General features: G+C 39.0%; 1 protein-coding gene across 1 annotated transcript in view; it reads left to right on the top strand.

The window, feature by feature from the left end:
• The first annotated feature begins 3636 nt into the window (after nucleotides 1-3636).
• The window catches only part of IPO5 (importin 5), a 43090-nt gene continuing 20361 nt past the window's right edge, over nucleotides 3637-26365 (top strand). The window contains exons 1-9 of the mRNA XM_066380661.1: nucleotides 3637-3848; nucleotides 11251-11331; nucleotides 14076-14268; nucleotides 16674-16776; nucleotides 17865-17961; nucleotides 18180-18284; nucleotides 21282-21404; nucleotides 21490-21610; nucleotides 23872-23959. Of these exons, the coding sequence (XP_066236758.1) occupies nucleotides 3759-3848; nucleotides 11251-11331; nucleotides 14076-14268; nucleotides 16674-16776; nucleotides 17865-17961; nucleotides 18180-18284; nucleotides 21282-21404; nucleotides 21490-21610; nucleotides 23872-23959 (1001 nt within the window). The 5' untranslated portion in view covers nucleotides 3637-3758. The remainder of the gene's footprint in view (nucleotides 3849-11250; nucleotides 11332-14075; nucleotides 14269-16673; nucleotides 16777-17864; nucleotides 17962-18179; nucleotides 18285-21281; nucleotides 21405-21489; nucleotides 21611-23871; nucleotides 23960-26365) is intronic.

Here is a 26365-nt window from a genome sequence, read left to right as displayed (position 1 = left end):
ATCCATCTAACTAATCAATAACTAACAATTACTGAGTAACTACTATGCAGGCACTATGCTATGTGCATTTACAAATATTATCTTAACTTTTATAACACCCCTATGAAAAAATATTATTCTCATTTTCAGGTGAGAAAACAATGCCAATGTTTTTTGCACTGTACCATATTAACTATTACTAACTAGTACCTGCAAATAATGCCATCACCATACAACTGTGCACAGTTATAGATTGTATGACTTTTATTTATATTATCTAAACTGACTCTCATAATAAGTTGTAATATAGAAAGCACATGTGCTTACAACTATCAAGATAAGTACTTTTAGTTCTTTTGGAATCCTGGGGCAACTTTACAAAATACAGATTGCTCATTTGGGAGAACCTTATTTATATTCAGTACCCAATAAACCAGAAACGACAGGCAAGACCAAATTCTACTACAGCTTAGAGAAACTTCCACAACAGTTTTATAAGCCTTACTCCTCTAGCCACTTCCCATTTCTAACATTCCATCAACATGGAAGTCCATAAAAACAATCCTCTCCAGTATCTGGAGAGGATTCTAATGCTTTCTTTTTTAAGGAGTCTTGTTTGCTGTAGTATGATGATAAATAAGTCATGATCAAACTAAGCAGTGACTTTTGACAAACACTAAATATCCTAAATTAAGGCCCTGGCCAGTTGGCTCAGTGGTAGAGCATCGGCCTGGTGTGCAGGAGTCCCGGGTTTGATTCCTGGCCAGGGCCCACAGGAGAAGCGCCCATCTGCTTCTCCACCCCTCCCCCTCTCCTTTCTCTCTGTTTCTCTCTTCCCCTCCTGCAGCCAAGGCTCCACTGGAGCAAAGTTGGCCTGGGCACTGAGGATGGCTCTGTGGCCTCTGCCTCAGGTGCTAGAATGGCTCTGGTCACAACAGAGCGATGCCCCAGATGGGTGGAACATCACCCCCTGGTGGGCATGCCGGGTAGATCCCGGTTGGGCGCATTCGGGAGTCTGTCTGACTGCCTCCCCGTTTCCAACTTCAGAAAAATAAAAAAAAAAATTCTAAATTTCATGAACCAGTTGAGAGAAAGTTCCAGTCTTCCATTTTCCCAAACTCACCCTTTTTCACAAGGGGTTCTAAATGCTATAAGCAGATATTCTCCAGACCTTAACAGAGATAGTGTCAGGGCTAATAGGCTGGAGGAAAAAGCATTAGGAGCTAGCCATTTACAGTTAATCAGCCCAAAGCAATGGCAGCTCATCAGGAGTAAGCAAGACTTAAGAAGTTTTCTACCCTCTATTTCATTTCCACGTATAAGGTAATGTTATAACTTTTGAGACTAATAGTACCATACCTTAACAGTCACTATTACTTGATATTATAGATGACAAAGCGAAGCTAAGAGACATTATGTGTTCACTCAAGTTCATATAACTAGTTAGAGACTAAAGACCCAAATCTACTCAAGTTCTAGGTTCTTCACCTTCTACCATCCATTCTTGGGAAATAAGTTCCATAGTTTTTAAATGTGCAGCCCTACGTTGGAATTTCTTTTATTTCATTATTGAACATATGCATTTTGACTCTATGCAGTCACTGCCAATAAAAACACCATAGCAGTGTTAAAAAATAACTGAGATCAGGTCATGCTATTCAGCAAGACTCTAGTCAATTTATCTTATTTAACTGGTAACCTAGTCATTAAAAATGGTTTATAGTCTGCAATTCCCAAAATCTTAAAGACCATTTGTGCAGAAAAAAACCTCCTCAGAATCCAGACATTCCCACCGCTAACCATTACAACAAAAAATGCTACCCCAAATGAATGTACATAATGCTCTGTCTTTGAAGAAATAATGTGTCATAAGAATGACAAATTGCCCTGGCCGGCTGGCTCAACGACAGAGCATCGAACTGGCATGTGGAAATCCCGGGTTCGTTTCCCAGCCAGGGCACACAGGAGAAGCAACCATCTGTTTCTCCATTTTTTCCCTTCTCCTTTCTATCTCTCTCTCTTCTCCTCCCACAGCCAAGGTTCTATTGGAGCAAAAGTTGGCCCCGGCACTGAGGAAGGCTCCATGGCCTCTGACTCAGGAGCCAGAATGACTCTGCTTGCAACAGAGCATCCCCCCTGGCGGGCATGCCGGGTAGATCCCCGTCCAGCGCATGAGGGAGTCTCTCTGCCTCCCCGTTTCTCACTTTAGAAAAGTACCCCAAAAAAGATCAATTGTCACACCTGACAAGGTTCAGTTCTACAAAGATAGGTCTGCAGACCTTTTGTAGAGAACCCTATCACTGTCACAGCTAACACTTTCTAAGGGAGTTTTCCCCACAAGTTAACTAGAATCCTTTAAACTATCTTGGCTGACAATCACAATTTCATGGGGTTCCCAAAGTCTCTACCCAGATTCTGGACACAGTGGCCCACTTCCTAATGTACACCCCAGGTTTTAAAATCATTCACCTTAAAGCAAATGTTTTAAGTAGACTTCCAAAGAGCAGAACGTCAGCAAAACAATCAACAGGAAATTAAATTTCCTAAAATAAATACTATAGACTGCCAGAAATATAGTACTCTCCATCTCTCCCAAAGTGTAACCTCATTAGAAATTTTGTATCCTTTGGAGACAAAAATGAATTGTGCTATTTTCTCCACTGTTCATTTTAGCCCAAAGCAGTGGGCAGAGAATAGGGGCTCAGTAGAAGTGCCCTTTGATTTCAGCACTGCTCTCTCTGCCTTTGGCAGCTCTTGTAAAGGAAGACTAGGTGTATTACATCCATGCCTTAATGTGCGGCAACTGAAATCAGGTCTCTGGGTCCCCCGGTACCTGTAGGAATCAAACACTTGAGAGATCAGCCCTACAAACCAGGGAGGGGAATGTGTCTCAACTTCCCCCAACTATTGAAAGAACAGAACCCCAAAACCCGAAATTCAAGGAAACAGTCACGGGTCCTGTGGTAGGACAGGAGCGGAGCCGTGTGTACTACATCGGGACCACCGCGGGCTGGGGAGAGGTGGCCTGGCCCGAGAGCCCAGGGCTGAGTAACCCCTCCACCCGGCAAAGCCCAGGACGTGAGTCGCTGGTGAGCGGGGCGGGAGGAAGGAGCTCAGAGGGTCTGGGGAGGCTGCGCATGAAATTTAAGTGGGAAGTAGGTTTCAAAGGAGCTCTCTCCCTGGGGGTAGGGGTTTGGGACCGCAGGGGTCGTAGGGGCTGGAGCTGGAGACAGTCCTCGGGCTGCGGGGAGGGGCAGGCGGGGATGAGGCCGCCCAACCCGCGGCGCCGAAATCTCCCGCGCTCTGACCTGGCCCCTCCTCCCCAGCCGGGCCTGAAGCCCACTGCCGCCGCCAGGCCCAGGAGCCGGCTCCCCCCGGCACCCCAGGGACTCGGCCCGAGGGAGGCTGTTAAGTGTCTGACACTCCGGGTTCACTCCAAACCCGGTGGCACGCCGCGCGCCGCCAGTGAATGCACTGCAGGGTGCGTGGCCAATCCGCGCGGCCCCCGAGGAGGCGGCTTCGGCTCCGCCCCGCGCGCCCAGGGCCAATGCGGCACGGACGCCGGCGGCCGCGGCGGGGTGAGAGGTCGCGAGGCCCCGCCCCGTCCTCCCCTTTCCCCTTTGCCCCGCCCTTTCCCTTCCAGCCCTCTGTGTCCCGCGCGCTCGGCTGGTGCCGGTCCCCGTGCTGGGCCCGCCTCCGCCCCTCCCGCCGGCCTGCCAGCGCGCCTCACGGCCCCTGTCTCCCCTCCCTCCTTCTCTCTCTCTTTCACGCCTAGCGCAATGGCGGCGGCCGCGGCGGAGCAGCAACAGTTTTACCTGCTCCTGGGAAACCTGCTCAGCCCCGACAATGTGGTCCGGAAACAGGCAGAGGTAACTGAGCTCGTCGGCCAGACTCCTTGCGCCGGCCGGCGCACCGATCCTGCCCGCGACACCGCCCCACTGGGCCTCGGCCGCTCAGCCCGGGCGGCACAGGCCGGGCCCGCCAGGCGGCGGCTGCTTAGCCCACGTGTGAGGCGGCCCAAGGATCCCGGCGGTGTCCGGGACCCTGCCGACCCTTGCAGCCCGGGGCCCGGTGCCAGTTTCCTCTCCGCTGTCTCTGTCTGGCACACACGTGCGGCGGTACCTAACACACTACCCCCGCCCAGACGGGGAAGCCCGGCGGCGGGCGGGATGTGGGGTGTGGGGCGGGCTCCGGGGCTCCCCTCGCCCCTTTCTCGCTTTCTCCCCTTGGGAGTCTCCTACGCACTTCCCGGTGGTGTCCACCCAGCTCAACCTTGTTGGTCCCCCAGACCCTGGTTGCTACCCCAAACCCTGGTTGCTACCTGACCCATCACCTGTGCTTCTTAGCTGCCCCCTCTAAGCTACCATCTGTTCCTCCATTCCCCATCCTCTCCTTTTGAAATGCGTATCTAGCCCTTTCGCCTTCTTTCCACTTCTTTCCCATTTAGTCCTTTTTCTCTTGACTGGTTCCTGACATCGGAAGCTGGTTCTCCCACCTCGCCCACAGTCTTGTGAAGTACCTGTAGGGTTTCTAAGCAGCTTCCACCTTACTTTGCTTTTCCTTCCCAGACATCTTTGCACTCTATAGAGATTTGTGGTCTCAATATAATGGAATGTCCTGAGACCTCTGTTGTTTTTGCCATATGTTTAAGTCTTTCATTACATCTAACCTGAATCCCTCGTTTTTTAATCTTTTGAATTTATTTTAATTTTTTTAATTGATTGATTTCAGAAAGCAAGGAAGAGAGAGAGAGACAAGGAGAGAAACATTGATTTGTTGTTCCACTTATGCATTCGTTGGTTCACTCTTGTATGTGACCTTACCTGGGATCAACCTGCAAACTGGCATATGGGGACACACTGTAACCAACTGAGCTACCCTGCCAGAACTGGATCTCTCTTTTTTAACCACCTCTGGTTCCTGGCCTCCAAAGTGTGGAGCTGTGATACAGTTTCAAAAGACAAGTATTTCAAATGGATCAGCAAGTTCATTTAGGAAGTAACAGTAAGACACACCTGGTTCAAGACTAATATAGGTACTGTCAGTGTTGAGATCACAGTTTATTTGAGATGCCTAAAGGTACTGTCAGGGTTGAGATCACAGTTTATTTGAGATGCCTAAAGGGAAGGGCAGAAACTTATCGGTTTCTTTTAAGTGCATTATCTTCAAACTTGATTATATACAGAGTTCTTTGCCAGTACACAATTGAAGGTTTGTTTGATTCAGTGAGGGATGTTCAGCCAGATCCTTTTACAGAGTAAACATTTATATTACATATAGCTAATGAATTTGGGAGAGAAGTCCTCCTCTGGACTCACAAGATAGATAGTTGTCTTTAAAATCACAGTGTTGTTAATTAATTAACTTTTACATGAATGGCCTTCTAATACACATACTGTTGTGCACATCGAATATTTCATTCAACCTATTTCACATTGTCACATAAGAGATTTTGTTAAAGCAGCATAGTATTTCATCCTTTGGATGTGATGTTTATGCAACCAATCCTCGTGTGAATGGATATTGAGATTTCCAGCGTGCTGCTCTTGAAAACAATGCTCTACATAGGAGTATGTATATCCCTGTTTTTTCAGATTTGCAAGATTTATTTGTAGAATACTTAAAAGTGCCCTTAGAATAGAAGTAATATGCAATTATTAGTTGCATCAACTTGCACTTCTGTCAGTGAGATGTGACGATGCCTATTAAAACATCTTAATGCTACCTGACCAGGAGGTGGTGCAGTGGATAGAGCATCGGCCTGGGATGCTGAGGACCCAGGCTCTAAACCCTGACGTTGCCACCTTGAGCACAGGCTCACCAGCTTGAGCATGGGGTTGCCAGCTTGAATGTGTGATCATGGTCTCTGGTGTGAGCCCACTGGCTGGGCTGGAGCCCCTGTGAAAGCACTTGTGAGAAGCCGCCAATGAACAACTAAGGTGCTGCAACTATGAGTTGATGCTTCTTATCTCTCTCCCTTCCTGTCTGTCCCTGTCTGCTCTCTCTCTCTCTCTATCCCTCTCTTGTGTGCACAAAAAAAGGCTGAAAATTTTTTTTTAATTCTTAATGCTTTTTGCTAACTCTAGAAGTAATTTTTCACAGAAATAAGTTATTAATCTCAACCCATAAGAGAAGTTTCCATGTTTTGCAAAGCAGAACGGTATTGTAATTAGTAAGCTAGTTTAATTCTGCCTCTGGCCTCTAGTTGCTTAAGCCTCTGTTGTCAAGACTAGTGGGGAATCTTACTTCTATTGAACTAAAATGCCAGTCTAGTTCAGTTTGAATTCCAGTTGGTGCCTGTTGTAATTCTTTTATGCTTTCATCACCTTGAGGATACTTAGCAGCTTTCAGCGCATTTTTTCACATAGAACAATTGAAAATAAGTACTGTTATTCTCTTAGTCTCTCTATTCCTAGTGAGTGAAAACATTCAAATATTTTATTTTTAATTTCTTTGTGTATTCTTGGAATATATAATATTAATATGTGAAGCATTATAATATAGACTTTTCTCAGTTTGACACAAATGGTAAATGTTAGCAACATAGCTCCTTGGCACCATATAATACAATACGAAGCTAGTCTGTAAAGCATAATTGAAAAAAATAAATGGCTGCACATAATGATGCCTTGATACCCCCTGTTTATATTGTGAAATGAGCCTTTTGTTACAGTCTGATATAGCAAATACAGAAATCTTTTTGAACTAGAGGCTTGGCAAGGACTCAGTAAATTTCTTTGTAATTTACTTAATCAAAATAAAAATACTTAGTTAACACATAAATACAAACTGTTGATTAAGGTGACTTGTTTTATATTCAAACATGAAATCAAGTAGTATAAGACTCATTTATTGTAATTATTGTTGAAATCATTGAAGGACTTCAAAACTAAAGAATTTTAAAACTATTTCCATTGTATAAACCATTCGGTAGACTATATGTCTTCTATTAAAAATTTTTCAAAGATTTTTCTCTTTAACTTTATGAAGAAATGTTTATAGTATTTGAAGAAATGATTTATTCTTCTCAAAATACAATAATTAACAAATAAATAATTGAAAGGTAGTCCAAGGTTAAATATCCATGGCATTTGTGACATTTTTATATGAAATAAGTATTTTACCAATTATCACAATGGATGGATTTTATATTTTTATTAATTTTTATCATTAACTTAATTTCTTTTTTTTTCCTAGTTATTTTGACATTTAATTATGTTGCATAGCCATCACCCAAGTCAAATTATCTTCCATCACCTTCTATCTGGTTTTCTTTGTGCTCTTATCCTCCCCCCACTCCTTCCCTCTACCCCCCAACCACCACACTCTTGTCCATGTCTCTTAGTCTCGTTTTTATGTCCCACCTGTGTATGGAATCATGCAGTTCTTAGTTTTTTCTGATTTACTTATTTTACTCCGTATAATGTTATCAAGATTCATCCATGTTGTAAATGATCCGATGTCATCATTTCTTCTGGCTGAATAGTATTCCATAGTATATATGTACCACATATTCATTATCCAGTCATCTACTGAAGGGCTTTTTGGTTGTTTCCATGTCTTGGCCACTGTGAACAATGCTGCAATGAACATGGGGCTGCATGTGTCTTTACGTACCACTGTTCTTGAGTTTGGGGGGTATATGCCCAGTAGAGGGATTGCTGGGTCATATGGTAGTTCTATTTTTAGTTTTTTGAGGAACCACCATACTTTCTTCCATAATGGTTGTATTACTTTACATTCCCACCAACAGTGGATTAAGGAACCATTGACTTTCTCATTGATTCTAATACAGAACTTCACTAATGAGATTAGAATTGAAGGAAGGTGACATATTGAAAATTGGACCTCATTTTTGAGGAACCACGTTTACTAGGTAAAAGTTATCTCTTTTACATGCCCATATACAAGGTAGCCTCTGTAGATATTTATGGAATGAGTGAGATAAGTATATGTTAGCATTTCTCCATTGTGGGCAGGAAAAGGGGGCAGGTGAAATTTGCTTTGCATTGTATGAATGTGCGTGGTAGAATCAAATGGTATTGCAATTCTATTTGCCACCACACTGCTAACATTCATTGAACCTGCCTGTGCTAGTGCTAGGAATATTCTTAAAAGTATTCTTTATATTTGCTTAAAATATTCTTTATACTCTAATGTGATAGGTGCTAGGAATATAAAGAGGAAAAAATACCATACCTGTCTGTGGAACTCAAGTCTATTTTTAGGCTAGGGAAAAGTTACACTTTCGATTTTAAAGCTGTGTTCTGGTCAAACTGTTACCCCCAACCCCAAGCTATTATCCTTGACCCACGTTTTGTAACACTATATCTGGGTTGCTACAGTGGAACATAGCAAATGGGGAGAGCCTTCTCTTAGGAGTTAGATGTCACTCATACTAAACTCTTTCTCTTTGATTTCTAAGTCATTATGGAATAGAGTTTAATATTTGACTTAATGTTTGTAAGTCTTTACTAAAATTAAGAATAGGAGATAACTCACACTAATAGTCTCAGCGAGGCAAAGGGTAGAGATCGTCAAAATTTATAACAGGTTTTCTGAGAGCAATAGTCTAATAAAAGAATTTTTATTTTCAAAACTTGAATTAGCCTCTGGCGATTTATTTATTTTTTATTGCAATTGGGATATAAATTTCAATCGTATATTATAAAAACTAAACAGCATATCTAGCTATTGACAAAACTCATTCAATTATTGAGGACAAAACAAAAGTATCTTGAGAGGTACAGTTATATAGATCTTGCTTTTACCCACAGGCAGATATTGAAAGAGAGGAGAATGGAAATGGAATGCAACATCTGGAATTGTCCAACTGATAAAACAGAGAAAGACAGTTAGAAGTAAGACTATCTTGTCATGCCTTCTCTCCAGTAAGCCTTCTAACTTCTTCCACAGGCTGTCTTTTTCTCTTAGTTTCTTTTCTGTGATGGATGGCAGGGACTCCTTTTGATTTCCCTCACTAAACCATGAAAGGCAACCCTAGTGCAGAATCGGAGGGCTGCAGGGGTTACGTTCTTGGGCCTGACCCAAGCCTTCTGTAGAGACCTGGAGGAACGATTCCAGGTCAGTTTTGTTACCCGCTAGCACCAGGGGATTTCATAGGTGTGACGGCCCTGAAAAACGAACTCTTTAACTTGGCCGCCTCCGGAATGGTTGGTGGGTCTGTGAAGGAGTAGCAGAGGGTGAGTCCCTCCCCACCTCGCATGTACTGCTCCTGCATGGCCATCAGCTCTGCTCTGAACCCTGCGTCTTGGCCGCTGCGAGAGCAGGTCTCAACACCTAGCCTCTGGCAAATAAATGTTAAACACTTATAGCAGCTACAGTACATAAGGGCTAAGATAAGTACAAGGAGTAAAAAGACCTTTTTAATGTACTGTGAGAGATTATGTTTAAATGAAAAGGCTATATAGGTTTTTGAGTTGTTTTGATCAAGTTAAGTGAAAAACCTCAAGGGTACCATATCCATTTTTGCAATCTTGTGAATATATAAATTATCTCATTTCTGGATAAATTCAAACCACCTTCTCTCCGCTGTGAATACTTTGTGTCACAGTTTTCAGCAATTATGTTGCTGTGTCCTTGTGTACTTGAGAGGATCCTTAAGTTATCAAAAGATTTGGAATTCCTTTTTTTCCCAAGTTGAGGTATCTGTTAGAGACAGTTGAAAACAATATAGCACTGCATACAGCTTCTTGTTCGGTGGAGTCTGCTGCCAGGGCCGAAACCCAGAGACCGTTTAGTGCCAAGGAGATTGTGAGTACAGTTGACCTCAGAAGACCAAGGTCTGTCTACCTGGAGCAATTCATTTCACTTCTTAGATTTGTTTCCTTATATATCAATGTCTCAATGATGCCATGGAGCAAGCACTTAGTAAAAGGTATAAGGTAGATGTGGATTCAGAGAATCTCTTTTCCCTCTTAGTCTTTGTCACTCTGTCCAGAGAAACCAGATAAATTTTATGAGGTGGTAGCTGATAAAGCAGGCAAGCTCTTTGAACTTAGACTGTTTAGAAATTAACATGTTATCTACCTTATACCCTAAAAATGGATAGATCAGGCCTGACCAGGCGGTGATGCAGTGGATAAAGCGTCAGGACACAGGGGACCCAGGTTTGAAACCCCGAGATCTTGGTCTTAAGCGTGGGCTCATGTGGTTTGAGCACAGCTCACTGCCTTGAGCAAAGGGTCACTCAGTCTGCTGTTGCCCCCCAGTCAAGCCACATATGAGAAAGCAATCAATGATCAACTAAGGTGCTGCAATGAAGAATTGATGCTTCTCATCCTCTCCCTTCTGGTCTGACCCTATCCATCTTCTCTGTCTCTGTCAAACACAAAAAAAGATAGATCAGAGTGGACTATATTTACTTATTTATTGCCAATTCTAGTCAATCAGTTTAAAGAGGCTTCTTGGGAGAAACAATTCAAAATATACTAAAGTAATGGTTTCTTTTCCACAGTAAAACAAAAACTGCTATTAGAATTTTTATACATGCATGTGAACCTATATTTCCACTTAATTTTGTAGACATCATATACTTAGGTCTTGTCTTTTGATCCACTCTGACCATCTGTCTTAATTAATTGGTGTCAATTCATTTTATGTTGTTAATGGAAAAGGAGAGAAGTATCCTGAGTCTCAAACCCTAGATTTCTACATCTAATAAAGTCTCCTGGCCAGGTTTCTTCTGACTGGACTCATTTGTGTATATATGGTTTTCGAATAATGCTTGCTTGAAAGAAAAGGTAGCTTAAAGGTTTTTGAATACTTTCTTTCCTTTTCACTGACTTGCTTCCTCTGCAGTATGTCTCTGGTGGTTGTGAGTAGTGCTCATTTGAACCAGTTCTTCATCATCAGATCTAGAAAATGTTGACAAGATGACCAGTTGTCCATGAAGTAAGGAGATATTCAGTGAGCACTTACTTTGCAGCATGGTAGTTCAAGTCACACATGACAACTTAGGCTTTACATTTTGTTAATTGGGAGCAAAAGTTAGGGAAATGTGTGCACACAGCAAAAAAAAAAATCTGTTTAAGAGATAAAGATAGAAAGGAACTTGATAAGTAACTCCTGAACAGCTTCTTTTTCCTAACTGATCTGAGTACATTTTATGTTACAGGAGAAAATTTTTTTAACACCAGACCTAAATTATACAACTTCCCATTCATGCATCTTTCACAGTCTTCATTTCTTTTCACTGGTGTACTCATGAAGTTGTCTAACATTATATTCTAACTTTTATTTTTCATGTAGGAAACCTACGAGAATATCCCAGGTCAGTCAAAGATCACATTCCTCTTACAGGCCATCAGAAATACTACAGCTGCTGAAGAGGTACTGTAATATTTGAGACTAGTCTTATAAAACGGGTTGGATATTAGATGGTGTTCAAAATGGATAGTGATAACTGTTGTTTACTGCATAGATGTTACCAGCAGTTTGAATTTATTTATTTTCAGAAAGCTATTTTGGAAATAAAATTTTTGAAGTACTCCTATTAAGGAGAATAAAATAAAAAAAAAGGTGCCCTGTGGTGGCACAGTGGATAGAGTGTCAACCTGGAATGCTGAGGTTGCCTGTTCAAGGCCCTGGGCTTGCCCAAGTCAAAGCACATACAAGAAGCAAGCAAGAATAGCTAACATGAGGCAACTATGAGTTGATACTTCTTACTCCACCCCCCTCCCATTACCAATAAATAAAATCTTGTTTAAAAAAAAAAGGAATCAATTTTTTTTCTCCATGTCAGATGATGTGTCCAGGGTGTTTCAAAGTTAATATTTTTTAAATAATTATGTAAAAGTTATTAAATATATAAGTGATTTTTATAGCTATAAACTTTTCTTACTCAAAACAGTTCAGAAGCCCTAGCTGGGTGGCTCAGTTGGTTAGAGCGTCGTTCCAACATGCCACAGTTGTGAGTTTGATCCCTGGTAAGGGCACATACAAGAGTCAACCAATAATAATATGAATAAGTTGAACAACAAGTAGATGAATTTCTCTATGTGTGCTCTCACCCTTACCCTCTCTCTAAAAATCATTTTTAAAAAATTTAAAAGTTTAAAGAAGGAAATTTAATTCAGTGTTGCTGAATGATTCTGAAAAAATACTTTTTAATCTTTACAAATGTGCTTATAGCCATCTCTAAATGAGGAAGAATGTGTACTATAAAGATGTTTAGGGAACAGAAGACACTTTGTACAGTCCTTTAAAAATCGTGACTTTTTAGCAAATTACCGAATTATTGTACCAAATCAAATTTAGTTTTTTAGCAGTCACACTATATATAAAATACTTATATTAACACATGATAGAAATGAAGTCACACTAAACTTCTATATATAGTGATATACCTGACTTTAAGTTGGCGATTTAATGTTCTCTGATAACACTTAGAAAACAGTATAAACATGCCCTGGTTTTTTTGTTTTTTCTTTTATAAGATTTAATTTACTGATTTTAGAGAGGAGAGGGAAAGGGGTGGGGGAGGTGGGGGAAGCACCAGCTAATAATAGCTTCTCATATGTGCCTTGACCAGGGAAGCCCAGTTTTGAACTGGTGACTTCAGCATTCCAGGTCAATGCTTTATTCACTGCGCCACCATCTACTTTATCAGGCATAAAAATGCTTCTTCACCTTTGTCACATTCTTTTTCTTTAATTCAAATGAATGTCAAATGTGAACATCAAACAAATATAAGGTAACTTAAATCTCTATAAAAAGTTGGCTGTTTTAATTCTTGAAGATAGATGCAAATTAGGTACAAAACAACATTTTTCAAATTGTAAAAGTTTATTTACAGAGTTACAGGTAGTAGATGTGAGCCAACTGGGCTGCGGAGGCTCAGGAAACAAGATATAGAAGCAGAAGGGCCGTTGAAGCTTAGGAGAGAGAAGGGCAAAGGTAACGCCGAGGAGGGAAGACGAGGAAGGGAAGGCACGAGCAGAGAGCTCCCCAGGGGGAGAGCGTGCTGCCAGGACAGATTGTAACGCTTATAATAATACGAAAACTATTGAATTTTATTTTTAAAAACATTGACCCCCATTTAAATCTTGATTTGATTTAGAAATAATTAGGTGGTGATTGTGAACTAGTCTCAGTATCTTGATTGTGGCTTTATAGTTTTCAGTGTATGTGTGAGAATTACATAAATTTCAGCCACTTTCCTGGGGATTTTAACCACTTTGAATCTTTTATAGAGCATAAAAATTCAGATGAAAAGTTTCTCAGTAAAAGTAAATAGAGAAAAAAATTGGCAAGTCTTATAACTTAACTCTTTTTGTTGATGGTACCCACAAAGTAATTATAATGAAAATTAAAAGCTGTAGCCCAGAAAAGAAGAACATGAGGGACTGGGTTTAATATTTTCAAAGGCTTATTGATTTAATATGATCAAATTTTAGAATGATGTTTGTCTCAACTTTTCTTTTGATAATCCAAAAGAATATTATATACAAAATGCCAAACTTAAATATATGTATTCTACAGGTTTGAAAATGGGATAAAAATATTCACTTGAGATTATCACTTTTTTGGTGTTGGTAACTTGTAATGTTTATTTACATGAATGAAGCATAAAGATAAGTGGATTTGATAGCATTTTATCTAAGAGGTTAATGAAAGTCAGTAATACAGCCCAGGCTGGGAGTGTAAGATTATGTGGTGAAGGCACTGCAGATACTAGAATGAGAACCAAATGGGGAAATAGGAAAAAAGCATTATAGGGTTTGCAATTTATATTAAGATTTGTTTTTCTCCAAATAATGTATTGAAAATAGGAGTTTTAAACAGGTTTATCACTGCTGTGATATGTTTTCCTATTTGAGATCTAATATATTCAGGGCTTTTCCTCAGCTATAAACAAAAATAGCTTTTGGGTGGCGTTTTCTTTATAGTAGGCTAATGTGATTAGAAACAGTTTTATGTGTTTTACCAATTTTTTTTTACTAGAATCTAATAAAATTCAGAATGAATTGTAAAAATGTAATAGTGAAATATATCAATGGAAGGTTAAATCTAGTTTGCTGGAAATTTTTTCTCTAGTATGACAGCAAGTTATTAACCGTGTTATCTATTTATAGGCTAGACAAATGGCCGCCGTTCTCCTAAGACGGCTTTTGTCCTCTGCATTTGATGAAGTCTACCCAACTCTTCCTTCTGATGTCCAGACTGCCATCAAAAGTGAACTACTAATGATTATTCAAATGGAAACACAGTCAAGTATGAGGAAGAAAATTTGTGATATTGTTGCAGAGCTAGCCAGAAATTTAATAGGTGTGTAAGAAAATGAACACGAGTTCTAACAACGTGGGTACACTTTTATGGGGATATTTTGCAACAAATACTTGTACTCTTTTCTGTTGGGAGTCTGGATGCAGAGGGTTGACTGTATGTGTTGTCCTGTACCATTATTTATAAGGGACTTGGGCATCTGTGGAGTTTGTTACCTGACCCGGGTCGTGGAATCGATCACTGGCAAATATTGAGCAACAAATTTGGGGGATGTCAAAAGTTATGTGCAATTTTCTATTGTGTTGGGGGTCAATACCCCTGATCCCCACATCGTTCAAGGGTCAAGTATATATTATTTTTTTAAGTGGAATCTTTAGAGGAAAATCTTCAAGTGCCTGGGTAACATTTATTCTGTTCAAAATGAGAGTGGTTACAGATTTTGCATTTAGGGCCAAAAATTACAGATATTTGTGAAATGTAGTCATAATACTTACCACTGGTCTTTAAAACATTTCTGTGGAGAATTAATTTTGTAATTTGTTTGAATATTGTCAGTTCTATTCCTCCTTAATCTGTAAAGTTTGAAAACATAGTCTTAACTTGTAACCTCTTTTATAGGCAAGCCAGTAGAAATAGAGATCGGTGCAATCCAGGTGCTTTTGCTATTTTATTTTTGTATTTACAAGCTATGTGCATATGCTACTATACTACTATTCTATTTACATTAAAAAATACCTGAAACATCTAAAATTACATTTTATCAATAGTCACAACTTTTTGGTCACTCTAAAAATATTAACAATGTAATTGAGTATGCTTTGTTAATTATTCTTTTTGGCAGATTTATAAATGCAATTTTAATTCATTTAGGTGGCATTTTTAAAGGTTGAAAAAGGATACCTCACTGTAAGATAAGGGCTAAATGGGAGAGCATTGTTGGTTGTGCTTAGTAAATCATAATACTAATTCTTTCATCTCAGCTGCCAACAAAGTTCAAGACCCACTGAAACTTAATTTTGAGTTGTTTAAAAGCTTAGAAATTTTTATTAAAAATTATAAGTGTAGAGTTAGGAATTTTTATGTGATTATTTTTAACTCAAAATCACTTAATAGAGATATTTTCAAAATGTTTCAAAGTGCTCTCTTTGTAGATTTTTTTTAATTAATTAATTAATTAATTAATTTATTTATTTTTTACAGAGACAGAGAGTGAGTCAGAGAGAGGGATAGACAGGGACAGACAGACAGGAACGAAGAGAGAGATGAGAAGCATCAATCATCAGTTTTTTGTTGCGACACCTTAGTTGTTCATTGATTGCTTTCTCACATGTGCCTTGACCGCGGGCCTTCAGCAGACCGAGTAACCCCTTGCTGGAGCCAGCGACCTTGGGTTCAAGCTGGTGGGCTTTTCCTTAAACCAGATGAGCCCGCACTCAAGCTGGCGACCTCGGGGTCTCGAACCCGGGTCCTCTGCATCCCAGTCCGACGCTCTATCCACTGCGCCACCGCCTGGTCAGGCTGTAGATTTTTTTTTTAAGCAGCTATTAAGGGACAGATTAAGGGTATTTGGTGTCAGCTAAGCAGTCATTTCCAACAAGGTCAGCAAATACGGAGGGAAATTTTTAACAAAAAAGTATATAACTCAACTTTAATTCTCAAACTCTAAGTTTCTTGCTAATTTTTATTTATTGATTTTGGCCAGAGAGGTAAGGGGAAAGAGAGAGAGACATTGATCTGTTCCTGTGTGTGCGCTGACTGGGGACTGAACTGGCAACTCTGCCCTTCAGGCTTATCCTCCAACCAGCGGAGCCATCGGGCGGGACAACTCTTAAGTTCTTTGTAAGAGTATCACCAATGAGTCTTACAACTAATACAGGAGGTTTTTGTGATAACTCATCTTTATTTCAAAGTATCACAGAAATTTTATCATAGTAAATACACTGATAACATCTGTCAGCACTTAAAACTAGAAAGCGTGAGCACCCCCGCTCTGGGTTTTTTGATTCCCACTCCCCTATCTTCTCCAGTTTGAAAGTAATAATTATTTTGGTTTCAAGACCTTGTTACCATACATTAGCTTTGCCTACTTTTTAACCTCTTTAAGAACAATAGTGTCTATATATATATATAATATGTATATATATAATATATATAAGATTCAACCAATCAAGTAGTCATAGTGATGCCTTTTTTTCTAGATCTCACCCCTTAGACCACTGTTAATATCTGGGCTTATGTAACCCAAATAAAATCAATTGCTTTTTACAAGATTATTATGTCATTTTTAGGTTAAAGGACCTACTTTTATTGGAATTTATTTTTTTAATTGTGTGCAAAGACTTTTTATACTATTACATATTTTGATGAGGCTTATAATGAAAGGATTCGCCCTTAATGGTTTGTAGTTTTGACTTACATACTTTATGCCTGGATTTCTTTACTTTTAGATGAGGATGGTAACAACCAGTGGCCTGAAGGTTTGAAGTTCCTTTTTGATTCAGTCAGCTCTCAAAATATGGGACTGCGGGAAGCTGCCCTTCACATTTTCTGGTATATACATGAACTTTTTTCTTTTTTTTTTCTTTTTTTTGGAAAATTTTTATGACATGAATATGCAAATTACATTTTTATTTTTTCAGTCTAACTTTTGAACCTTAAAATAATGCCTTCAGATAAGCTTGGGTTTTGTGTTGGAAGTAAAACTGAAAGCAAAAAAGCTTTTTTATTTCATATTATGATCCTTGTTTGTATACAAGGGTTCTCTGGAGCTTTGTTTTTTATGCTTCTGAAAAAAATTATGATATGGTTTCTTTTGCTTTATTTGGAGATTGACAGTACTAAGTGTAGCTTTTAGAGATCTGCTTTAGTAGAGGCATCTTAAGAGAAAGAAAATGTTTGTAAATCCTCATTTTTTTCTGAGTCTTCTATAGGCAAGTTTTAAAAAATGTAATATTTTAATAAGTTGCTGTGTGTTTATAAAGCGTATGATCAAAGTTTAGAATATAGTAACTGTATTAAGAAAAATTTTGCTCTACTGTATTACACAGTTTACTGCATTTAAAATTAATTGAATTTTTACCATTTTAAGATCATATACATTTTTTTAATGTTATACCTTGAGCATCAGAAGAGGATAGGCGTAGATATTAACCCCATTTTCTACTTTCTTCATCAAATGCATCTTATATCAGAAATCCAGAGTAGAGAATTAAGTGTTTAGTTTAATTGTTTACCTAATTTAAAAAAGAGCAGAACCTAAACTACTCTGGATAACCAGGACTAGGAGCAGATGGCTAGAAAGCATGGGTGTTGCAGCCACCATCTGAAACTGGTTGCTCTTGTCCCACCCTGCACTCTAGGTTAACTTCCCACTGAGGCACAGTGATAAGAATACAGCATTGGGCTGGGGTAGAGATCTGAGTTGTGTGCCTGGGCCACACTCCCTGCTCCCAAAATCATCCTCTCCTCTGTGTTTGTTTCTGCTCACCCAAGCCCAAAAGGAGATTGCTTGGGGGGATGGGCATTGTTCAAACTTAAGGATTGATACATACTTTTGAATCAGGTAGACATTTAGTTAGCTCTCTGATACTTTAAGATGTAACGTAGTTTTAAAAAAACCACTTTGGATCATTTTTTAGGAACTTTCCTGGAATTTTTGGGAACCAGCAGCAGCACTATTTAGACGTCATCAAACGAATGTTAGTTCAGTGTATGCAAGATCAGGAACATCCATCGGTAAATCATTTCAATTTCATTAATATTAACACCTAATTTAAGATAACATCTAACTTATAAAAGAAATTTCTATATTTGGAAGTTGTCTTTATTACTTACTTTAAAGTATAAATACTAGTTTTACTTACTAAGAAAAATTTCATCTTGAGTAAGAGAACTTGAACATGCCTTCATCAAAAATGTCTCGTGTTTAACACTTCTCACTCTCTTCGTTTTAGATCCGAACGTTATCTGCTAGAGCTACAGCTGCATTTATACTGGCAAATGAGCATAATGTTGCTCTGTTCAAACATTTTTCAGACTTGTTACCTGGATTCTTACAGGTAAGAAAACTATTTAAAATAGGTGATAATTACATCTTTATTGGTTCCTGTAGTTTAATAAATTCACTTCAGAGTTCTCTCGTGCACTTATTTCCTCCATAAATATCTACTGTTGACTTTGTGCTGGTACTAGGCACTGGGGATGCAGTAGTGAACAAAACATGGAAATCTTCATTCCCATTGAACCTACATCTATTAGCTTTAAAGATTCTTAGTCTTAAAATGTTTAGGTTAGGCCCTGGCAGGTTGGCTCAGTGGTAGAGCATCAGCTCAGCCTTTGGTTGTCCTGGGTTCGATTCCCGGTCAGGGCACACAGGAGTAGCGACCATCTGCTTCTCCACCCCTCCCCTTTCTCTCTTTCTCTCTCTCTCTCTCTCTCTCTTCCATCCTGCAGCCATGGCTCAATTGGTTCAAGCACATTGGTCCTGGGTGCTAAGGATGGCTCCGTGGAGCCTCTACCCCAGGTGCTAAAAATAGCTCAGTGGTAAGCATGAACCTAGATGGGCAGAGCATTGGCCCCAGAAAGGAGTTGCTGGGTGGATCCCTGTCGAGGCACATGCAGGAATATGTCTAACTCCCCTCCTTTCACTTAGAAAAAAAGAAAAAATATATTTAGGTTAGAGTTTCTAAATTTCTGTATAATGCAAATGATATAAGCAATTTATGCTTATTGAATAGTAATTATATAGGTTATTTCTATTGAATCAACCAAATAACCCATGAAATTTAATGCCCATTTTACATTAGGAGAAACTAAGGAGGGGATAAGAAACTTGCCCAAGGTTAGTGTTGGTAAGTGGTGGAATTATGCTTGATTCAAAACCAAATAGGACTGCAGTGCTTACTCTTAACCAGAGGGTTTATAACAGTTTGTGTCTTAAAGTAAATAATGTATAGTAGTTAATTCCTATTATTGGATGGCAAGGTTAAGTTATTTAAGGACACCTTCTGCCTCATGAGAAGGTAAAATAAGATTGGGTAAATTGGAGCAGTTCGTATCAACCTTGTCAGACCCCAAACCCATTTTTATAACAAATAGTTTGTAACTTCCCATGATCTGTCCTAAAATGAAATTGTAGGTAACATAACTCACATACATGTACAGTTTTTTAAATATCATTAGGTGGCTTTAAATGAATACAAAGAAGAAGTAAAAAGAAACTAACATGTAATAAAAAAGGTATGTTTTTCACATATAAATGCTAGGGCATGGCTACCACAAAGGACATAGTAGATTAGGTGGTTTTTTTTAAAGTGATCTATACAAAGTCAATAGCTAAAAATGTGGGTTGATACAGAGGTCTCATTGGCAAGTCAAAACCAAAGTTTGCAGTTACTATTAATGATTTGATTTCCAGAAATGAAAGTTCTGGATGAAACAAAGTATGTATTCACTTTTTTTTGAGAAGAGAGGGAGAGAGAGATGAGAAGCAACAACTTGTAGTTGCAGCACTGTAGTGGTTCATTGATTGCTTCTCATATGGGCCTTGTTTTAGGGGCTCCAGCCAGTGAGCCCCTTGGGCTTCAAGCTGGAACCTCAGGGTTTTGAACCTGAGACCTCAGCGTCCCAGGTCAGTGATCTATTTATTCACTGTGCTACCACTGGTCAGCCTATTCATTCTTGAATTATACAATATTTATAAAAGGGTCACAGTGCACTTTTTAAATGATGCAAAAAATAATTTGTGAGTTAGGTTCTAAGTTCTGATTATTATAAGTGAGGGGTTTTTTCCTGTTTTTTGTAAGTGTCTTATATTTACGATTTTGTGAAATACATGATAAGGTCTTGTGAGTTCCTCGGAGGCATTTGTGTCACAGGTGCAGGAAAATGGCTTTTGCCCATTTTCAATCGTGACAACCAAGAAAATAGCTCCTTAGGAGAAATAACCCTGGTGAGAACTTGGTTAGAGAGGTGTTAGAAGAGCTAAAACCGTAATATCCTACATGATTCAGAGGATTTAATAGAAACTTCTCTCTGTGTCTTCAAACTAAGAAGATAGTTTAGGTCAGGAAAAAACATTAACTGTTTCATTCTATTTTAATAGTTTACTACCAAAAATTCTTGAGTTACTAACTGGTTAAGGCTGATGTCAGATTTATCTTCCAATGAATTTAGAGTAAATTAAAGTATTAGCTGAATCTTCTAGGAGTTGTCACTCTGAAATAGGCAGTAGTGATTACAAAGTGTGCTCTTAAACAGTGGTCCCCAACCCCCGGGCCTTGGACCGGTACTGGTCCGTGGACCATTTGGTACTAGTCTGCAGAGAAAGAATAAGTAACTTACATTATTTCTGTTTTATTTATATTTAAGTCTGAACGATGTTTTATTTTTAAAAAATGACCAGATTCCCTCTGTTACATCCGTCTAAGACTCACTCTTGACACTTGCCTCGTAAGTTCGACAATTATATATATTTAAAAATGCCACAGTTTTTATGCCAGTTGCATAATTTTATTTTGTGCATTTATCCGTCCCACACTAAAGGCCAGTCTGTGAAAATATTTTCTGACTTTAAACTGGTCCATGGCCCAGAAAAGGTTGGGGACCACTGCTCTTAAATACCGAAGGGACCAAACTTGAAATCAAAGAGAAATAAATTGGGTGATATTGGATACTTTAAATAAATAAGATGTATTTACAGCATGAAAAAGAGTAGGACATGGCTATAGGAAGGACAGGGAAGCGATTCGTTCTAGTTATGAAAAACATCCCTTGACAGCTTTAAGTTTTGTTATGGTGATTATAGTGTCACTGATTTTAATTTTGACTTAGCATTAAATCCTTATTTTGTACATTTCTAGATGTAATTATTAGTTAAAAGGAGGTGTACAAAGAGCTGTAGATAGAACAAACATTTGCATAATATAGATTGCTAAATTATTATTTAAGGAAAATACTCTAATTTCTCTGTCTGCCTCTTAATGTTTTGGCTAATAAGGCATCATAAAGTGACTCTTGAGCACAGACTTTTTTTTATTCTGTTCCATCTTCTGTAGGCTATAAATGATTCGTGCTACCAGAATGATGATTCGGTCCTAAAGTCGCTTGTTGAGATTGCAGATACTGTTCCAAAATATTTGCGTCCTCACTTGGAAGCTACTTTACAGCTAAGTTTAAAGGTAAATTAAATACTTCAGTATATGTTTTGTTTATTATTTTCAGTGAATGAACTACTAAATGTTTGCAAATATGTCTTCTTTGTAGTTATGCGGAGACACTAGCCTCAATAATATGCAGCGCCAGCTTGCCCTTGAAGTAATTGTGACCCTTTCTGAGACTGCAGCTGCTATGTTAAGAAAACATACCAGCATTGTTGCACAGACTAGTAAGTCAAAGATCTTTAAATAGTATATATGAATATGGAAAATTTGCTTAATAAATTTGTTGAGAGTTGTATAAGTCCAAAGATTTGTTGATATAACGAGTCCTTTCAAAATCAGAAGAGTGGGGATGCGCATCTCTGTACATTCTTCATGCATATACCCAACTTGCTGGCTTTGCTGCAGCTCCCTTAAACCTCATGATAACAGGCATGACTTGTAATACCTGGAAATCAACCAAAAGATGTATAAGAACTTTACAGAGAGCCTGACCAGGTGGTGGCGCAGTAGATACAGTGTCAGCCTGGGACACAGAGGACCCAGGTTTGAAAGCCTGAGGTTGTTGGCTTCAGCGCAGGCTCATCCGGCTTCAGCATGGGGTTGCTGGCTTGAGCATGGGATCATAGACATGACTCCATGGTAACTGGCTTGAGCCCAAGGTTACTGGCTTGAGCCAAGTGGTCATTGGCTCAGCTGCAGCCCCCCAAACAAAGCACATATGAGAAAGCAATCAATGAACAACTAAGATGCTGCTTGATGCTTCTCATCTCTCTCCCTTCCTGTCTGTCCCTGTCTGTCTGTCTCTCTCTGTCTCTCTCTCTCTCTCTCTCTCTAAAAAAAGAGCTCTATGGAGAAAATTGGATAAAATATTGAAAGACTAAAGGAAATGTTGGAAGAACTAAGTATTCTCCTCAATCTATAAATTCAGTATAATTTTACTGAAAATTGCAATAGAGTTGGTCCTAAGATTAATCCTAAAATTCATGTCGAAGAACATAGGGCCTGGAATAGACAAGAGAATTTTGACAAAATCTTTCAGCTATGAAGGTTTAGAATTTGTTGATGGTGCAGGTGTAGACAGATTGAATGGAACAAAAGGATGTGGGAGCAGATGAGGGAAAGCTGATTTTAAAAGAATTCTTCAAAGGTCATTGTGGGGACTAGTTATTTCTGTCTAAAAGAGTATCACAATCTTAAATATTCTGTGTTTTTTTTGGTTGGGGTGTTTTTTTAGAAAATTAAATTTTAACAGGGTGACACTGATCAATAAGAGGACATAGGTTTCAGGTAAACGTTTCTATAGCATTTGAGCTATTGTTGCATACCACAATCTTAAATATTCTATAATAACCAATTTTGGGTTGATAAAAATTAAATAATTCAGGTACATTTTACAAGTAAAGCTTGATAATAGAGATTTTTTAAAAACTGAATTAGAAACCATAGATGCAGAAACATTGCTAAATTTGCAAAAAAGGAAAACAATTTTTGACCAAGAAAGTGCATAAGTGAAATTAAAAGATAAGCTACAGACCAAAGCTTTGATTAGACAAAGGAAATTCACAAAAGAGGAATCTGAGACAGCTAAAGAACACTGCTTCATCTCAATAAAAACAAGTGTCATTGTGAGTTACAGCTGTCAGAAACGGAATATACAAGTGTTGATGAAGGTAGGGTATGGACAGGAGTAGACTTTTTCACGGCTCTAGGGCACTTCCCATTGTGAAGTAAGACACACCTTTTAAACTTCACTTTGAAATGCAAGTTTATTAACCACTATGAAGAGCAGTTTAGTGATTTTTAGTACTTTTGAAGGTAAGCAGTCATGTCTTGAACTCAACACTTGTCTCAAGGAACTAAGTATTAGAATCTCATCAAAGCAAATTTTGTAATTGGAAACAATCAAATGTCCATCAACAGGATTGTGTTTATGTAGTGTAGTGCTATGAAGTAATTAAAATTAAATCCATGTGTGTTGAGAAAAAAGAAAATTGCCGTGTAGTGCTATGAAGTAATTAAAATTAAATCCATGTGTGTTGAGAAAAAAGAAAATTGCCAAGGATACATATAGTATGATACCATGTTTTATAGAAATTTTGAAATAGTGCGATCTTTTGTATATAATACAGAGATCTACAGTTCAAGTGAAAAAAAAAAGTTTGGAAGTGGGAACATTGATTTTATTATAGAGCTTAACCTCTGGTAAGGGAAAGAAAGAATGCAACAGGATATGGGAAGTTTGACTTTATCTTTAATGTTAGTTCTTAAAAAGAGTAAGATCTAAAGCAAATGTGGCTAAAAAAAAAGTTAAAATTTAACAAAACAGGTGTTGGGCTCAGGCTAATAATTTTTTTTGTCTTACTCTCTTAGAAGCAAAGTGAATACTTTGTTTTTTACTTCTTAAAATTATTTTTTGTAAATGATGGTATTGACAAGATAAATAAGTCATTGTCTTCAGATATGAATATGATATTATTTCTTTTAGTTCCTCAGATGTTAGCAATGATGGTTGATCTGGAAGAGGATGAGGACTGGGCAAATGCAGATGAACTAGAAGATGATGATTTTGACAGGTAATCAATCATACACACCAAATACTATATAGAAGTTCCTTGACAGGATAGAGCAATGTCAGGTGGCAATGAGAGCTTTAGGGTTATAAGGCCCATCTTTTCCCCACTGTATTCTGTAATTTGGTATATGTATGTATGTATGTATGTATGTATAAAGAAGTTTTATTTGGGCCTGGCCAGTTGGCTCAGTGGATAAAGTGCGGGCCTGGCATATGGCCATCTTGGGATCAATTCCCAGTCAGGGTACACAAGAGAAGTGACTATCTGCTTTTCTTACCCTTCTGTCTCTCTTCCCCTCCCACAGCCAGTGGCTTAAATTGGTTGGAGCATTCGCTCCAGGGGCTGAGGATGGCTCAGTTGGTCCTAGCATTGAGCTCAGGTGCTAAAAATAGCTCAGTGGATTCAAGCATCGGCCCGAGATGGGTGCTGGGTGGATTTCAGTGGCATGCTGGAATCTGTCTCACTATCTCCCCTCCTCTCACTTAAAAATAAAAAAGACCTTGCCCTGGCCGGTTGGCTCAGTGGTAGAGCGTCAGCCTGGTGTGCAGAAGTCCCGGGTTCGATTCCCGGCCAGGGCACACAGGAGAAGCGCCCATCTGCTTCTCCACCTCTCCCCCTCTCCTTCCTCTCTGTCTGTCTCTTCCCCTCCCACAGCTGAGGCTCCATTGGAGCAAAGATGGCCCGGGCGCTGGGGATGGCTCCTTGGCCTCTGCCCCAGGCGCTAGAGTGGCTCTGGTCGCAACAGAGCGACGCCCCGGAGGGGCAGAGCATCACCCCCTGGTGGGCGTGCCGGGTGGATCCCAGTCGGGCGCACGCGGGAGTCTGTCTGACTGTCTCTCCCCGTTTCCAGCTTCAGGAAAAAAAAAAAAAAAAGACCTTTATTGTGATAAATTATATCATTTATCTGCCTAGACCAGTGGTCGGCAAACTCATTAGTCAACAAAGCCAAATATCAACAGTACAACGATTGAAATTTCTTTTGAGAGCCAAATTTTTTAAACTTAAACTAAACTATATAGGTAGGTACATTCCTTATTGAGGTAGCATCCACACATGATATTTTGTGGAAGAGACCCACTCAAGGGGCCAAAGAGCCGCATGTGTCTCGCGAGCTGCAGTTTACTGACCACTGGCCTAGACTTCGTTTAGAATGATTGTTTTAGCACAATTTCCTTCATATTTTCCTAATATAATACAATTTAACTTGAGGCTAGAAAGGAGACAGTGGTTTCAATATTTGCACACTAGGTGACAGTAACATTGGGTTACTATTTTAACACAGATTCCTATGGAAAATTCAACCAGAATCTGTATTCACTATCCAATAGTGATGATGGCTCCTTACGTGTACATGAAATATAGCACTTCAGAGCTCTGTTAATTGATTATTTCAATAGTCCTAAAGGTATATTATATCATAGATGGAGAATGGAGAAAGAAGTTTGAGTGATTTGTTCAAGATTACATAGCCAGTTGGTAGATTGGGCTTTAATACTATTTATCTTACTCTTCTCAGGCCATCATACTCTCTCCCTTTCTTAAAAAGAACTGAAATTATTCCCCTGAAAGGCCAGTAGTCAGTATAAGCTACTATAGCAATACTAGAATAAAAGACACTTGATTTACAAAATATATGGTGTGTTTCTGAGGTTAACTCCATTATTTAAAATGACTAACTTCTGGTTTAAATACCACGTTGGAGTGTATGAAAGTAATCCTTCACTGGAAATAACCTAATAGGGCTGAGGAGAAGGCTGGGCTCAGATCAGATTTCCTTTCGCTGGTTCAGTTACTGTAATGTGCTCTTTCCTGGCCTGTAATTTGCTCTCTAAAAGGCACTTTCGTTTATATGGTTTATTAAGCTATTTTTTCTGGACCAGATGTATACGATGTTTTTATCTGTAAATGGCCATAAATATGTTTTTAAATCAGCTTAAATCTTAACTTGTTTTAAAGAACAGTTATAGCTTTATCTGTATCTACAGAGATGGGCAAAAGTAGATTTACAGTTAGGAGTATGCACAACAGTTTAATCTTGTATTATTTATTAACTATTGTAATTTTCATAAACACCTATAAACCTATTTTTGACCACCTCTGTATAGTCTTGTCATCATAGAGCAGTTAAAGACCATGCACATGACAAACTCACTCCTAATTTTGGAGTTCTAACTAAGGCAGTGCAAAAGGCCAAGTTTTCAATGAAAACACTGGAATGGAGTTCCAGTTATACATAATTTTTGGCAATGCAAGTTACACCTCTTTAAGGGTAAATAAGCTCTCTGTAAGGCGGAAAATCATAGACAGTCTTTCAATTTTGTATTTTCTGTTCACTAATAACTTTGAAGTCTGTATGTCCAGGAAATAAACACATGGGACGCCTACTCTGTTCATAATTCTGAGTCT

This window comes from Saccopteryx leptura, chromosome 4 (assembly GCF_036850995.1).
Source record: "Saccopteryx leptura isolate mSacLep1 chromosome 4, mSacLep1_pri_phased_curated, whole genome shotgun sequence".
Lineage (NCBI taxonomy): Eukaryota > Metazoa > Chordata > Mammalia > Chiroptera > Emballonuridae > Saccopteryx > Saccopteryx leptura.
Note: the sequence above shows the minus strand (reverse complement) of the source record. Positions and strands in the feature narration are given on the sequence as shown.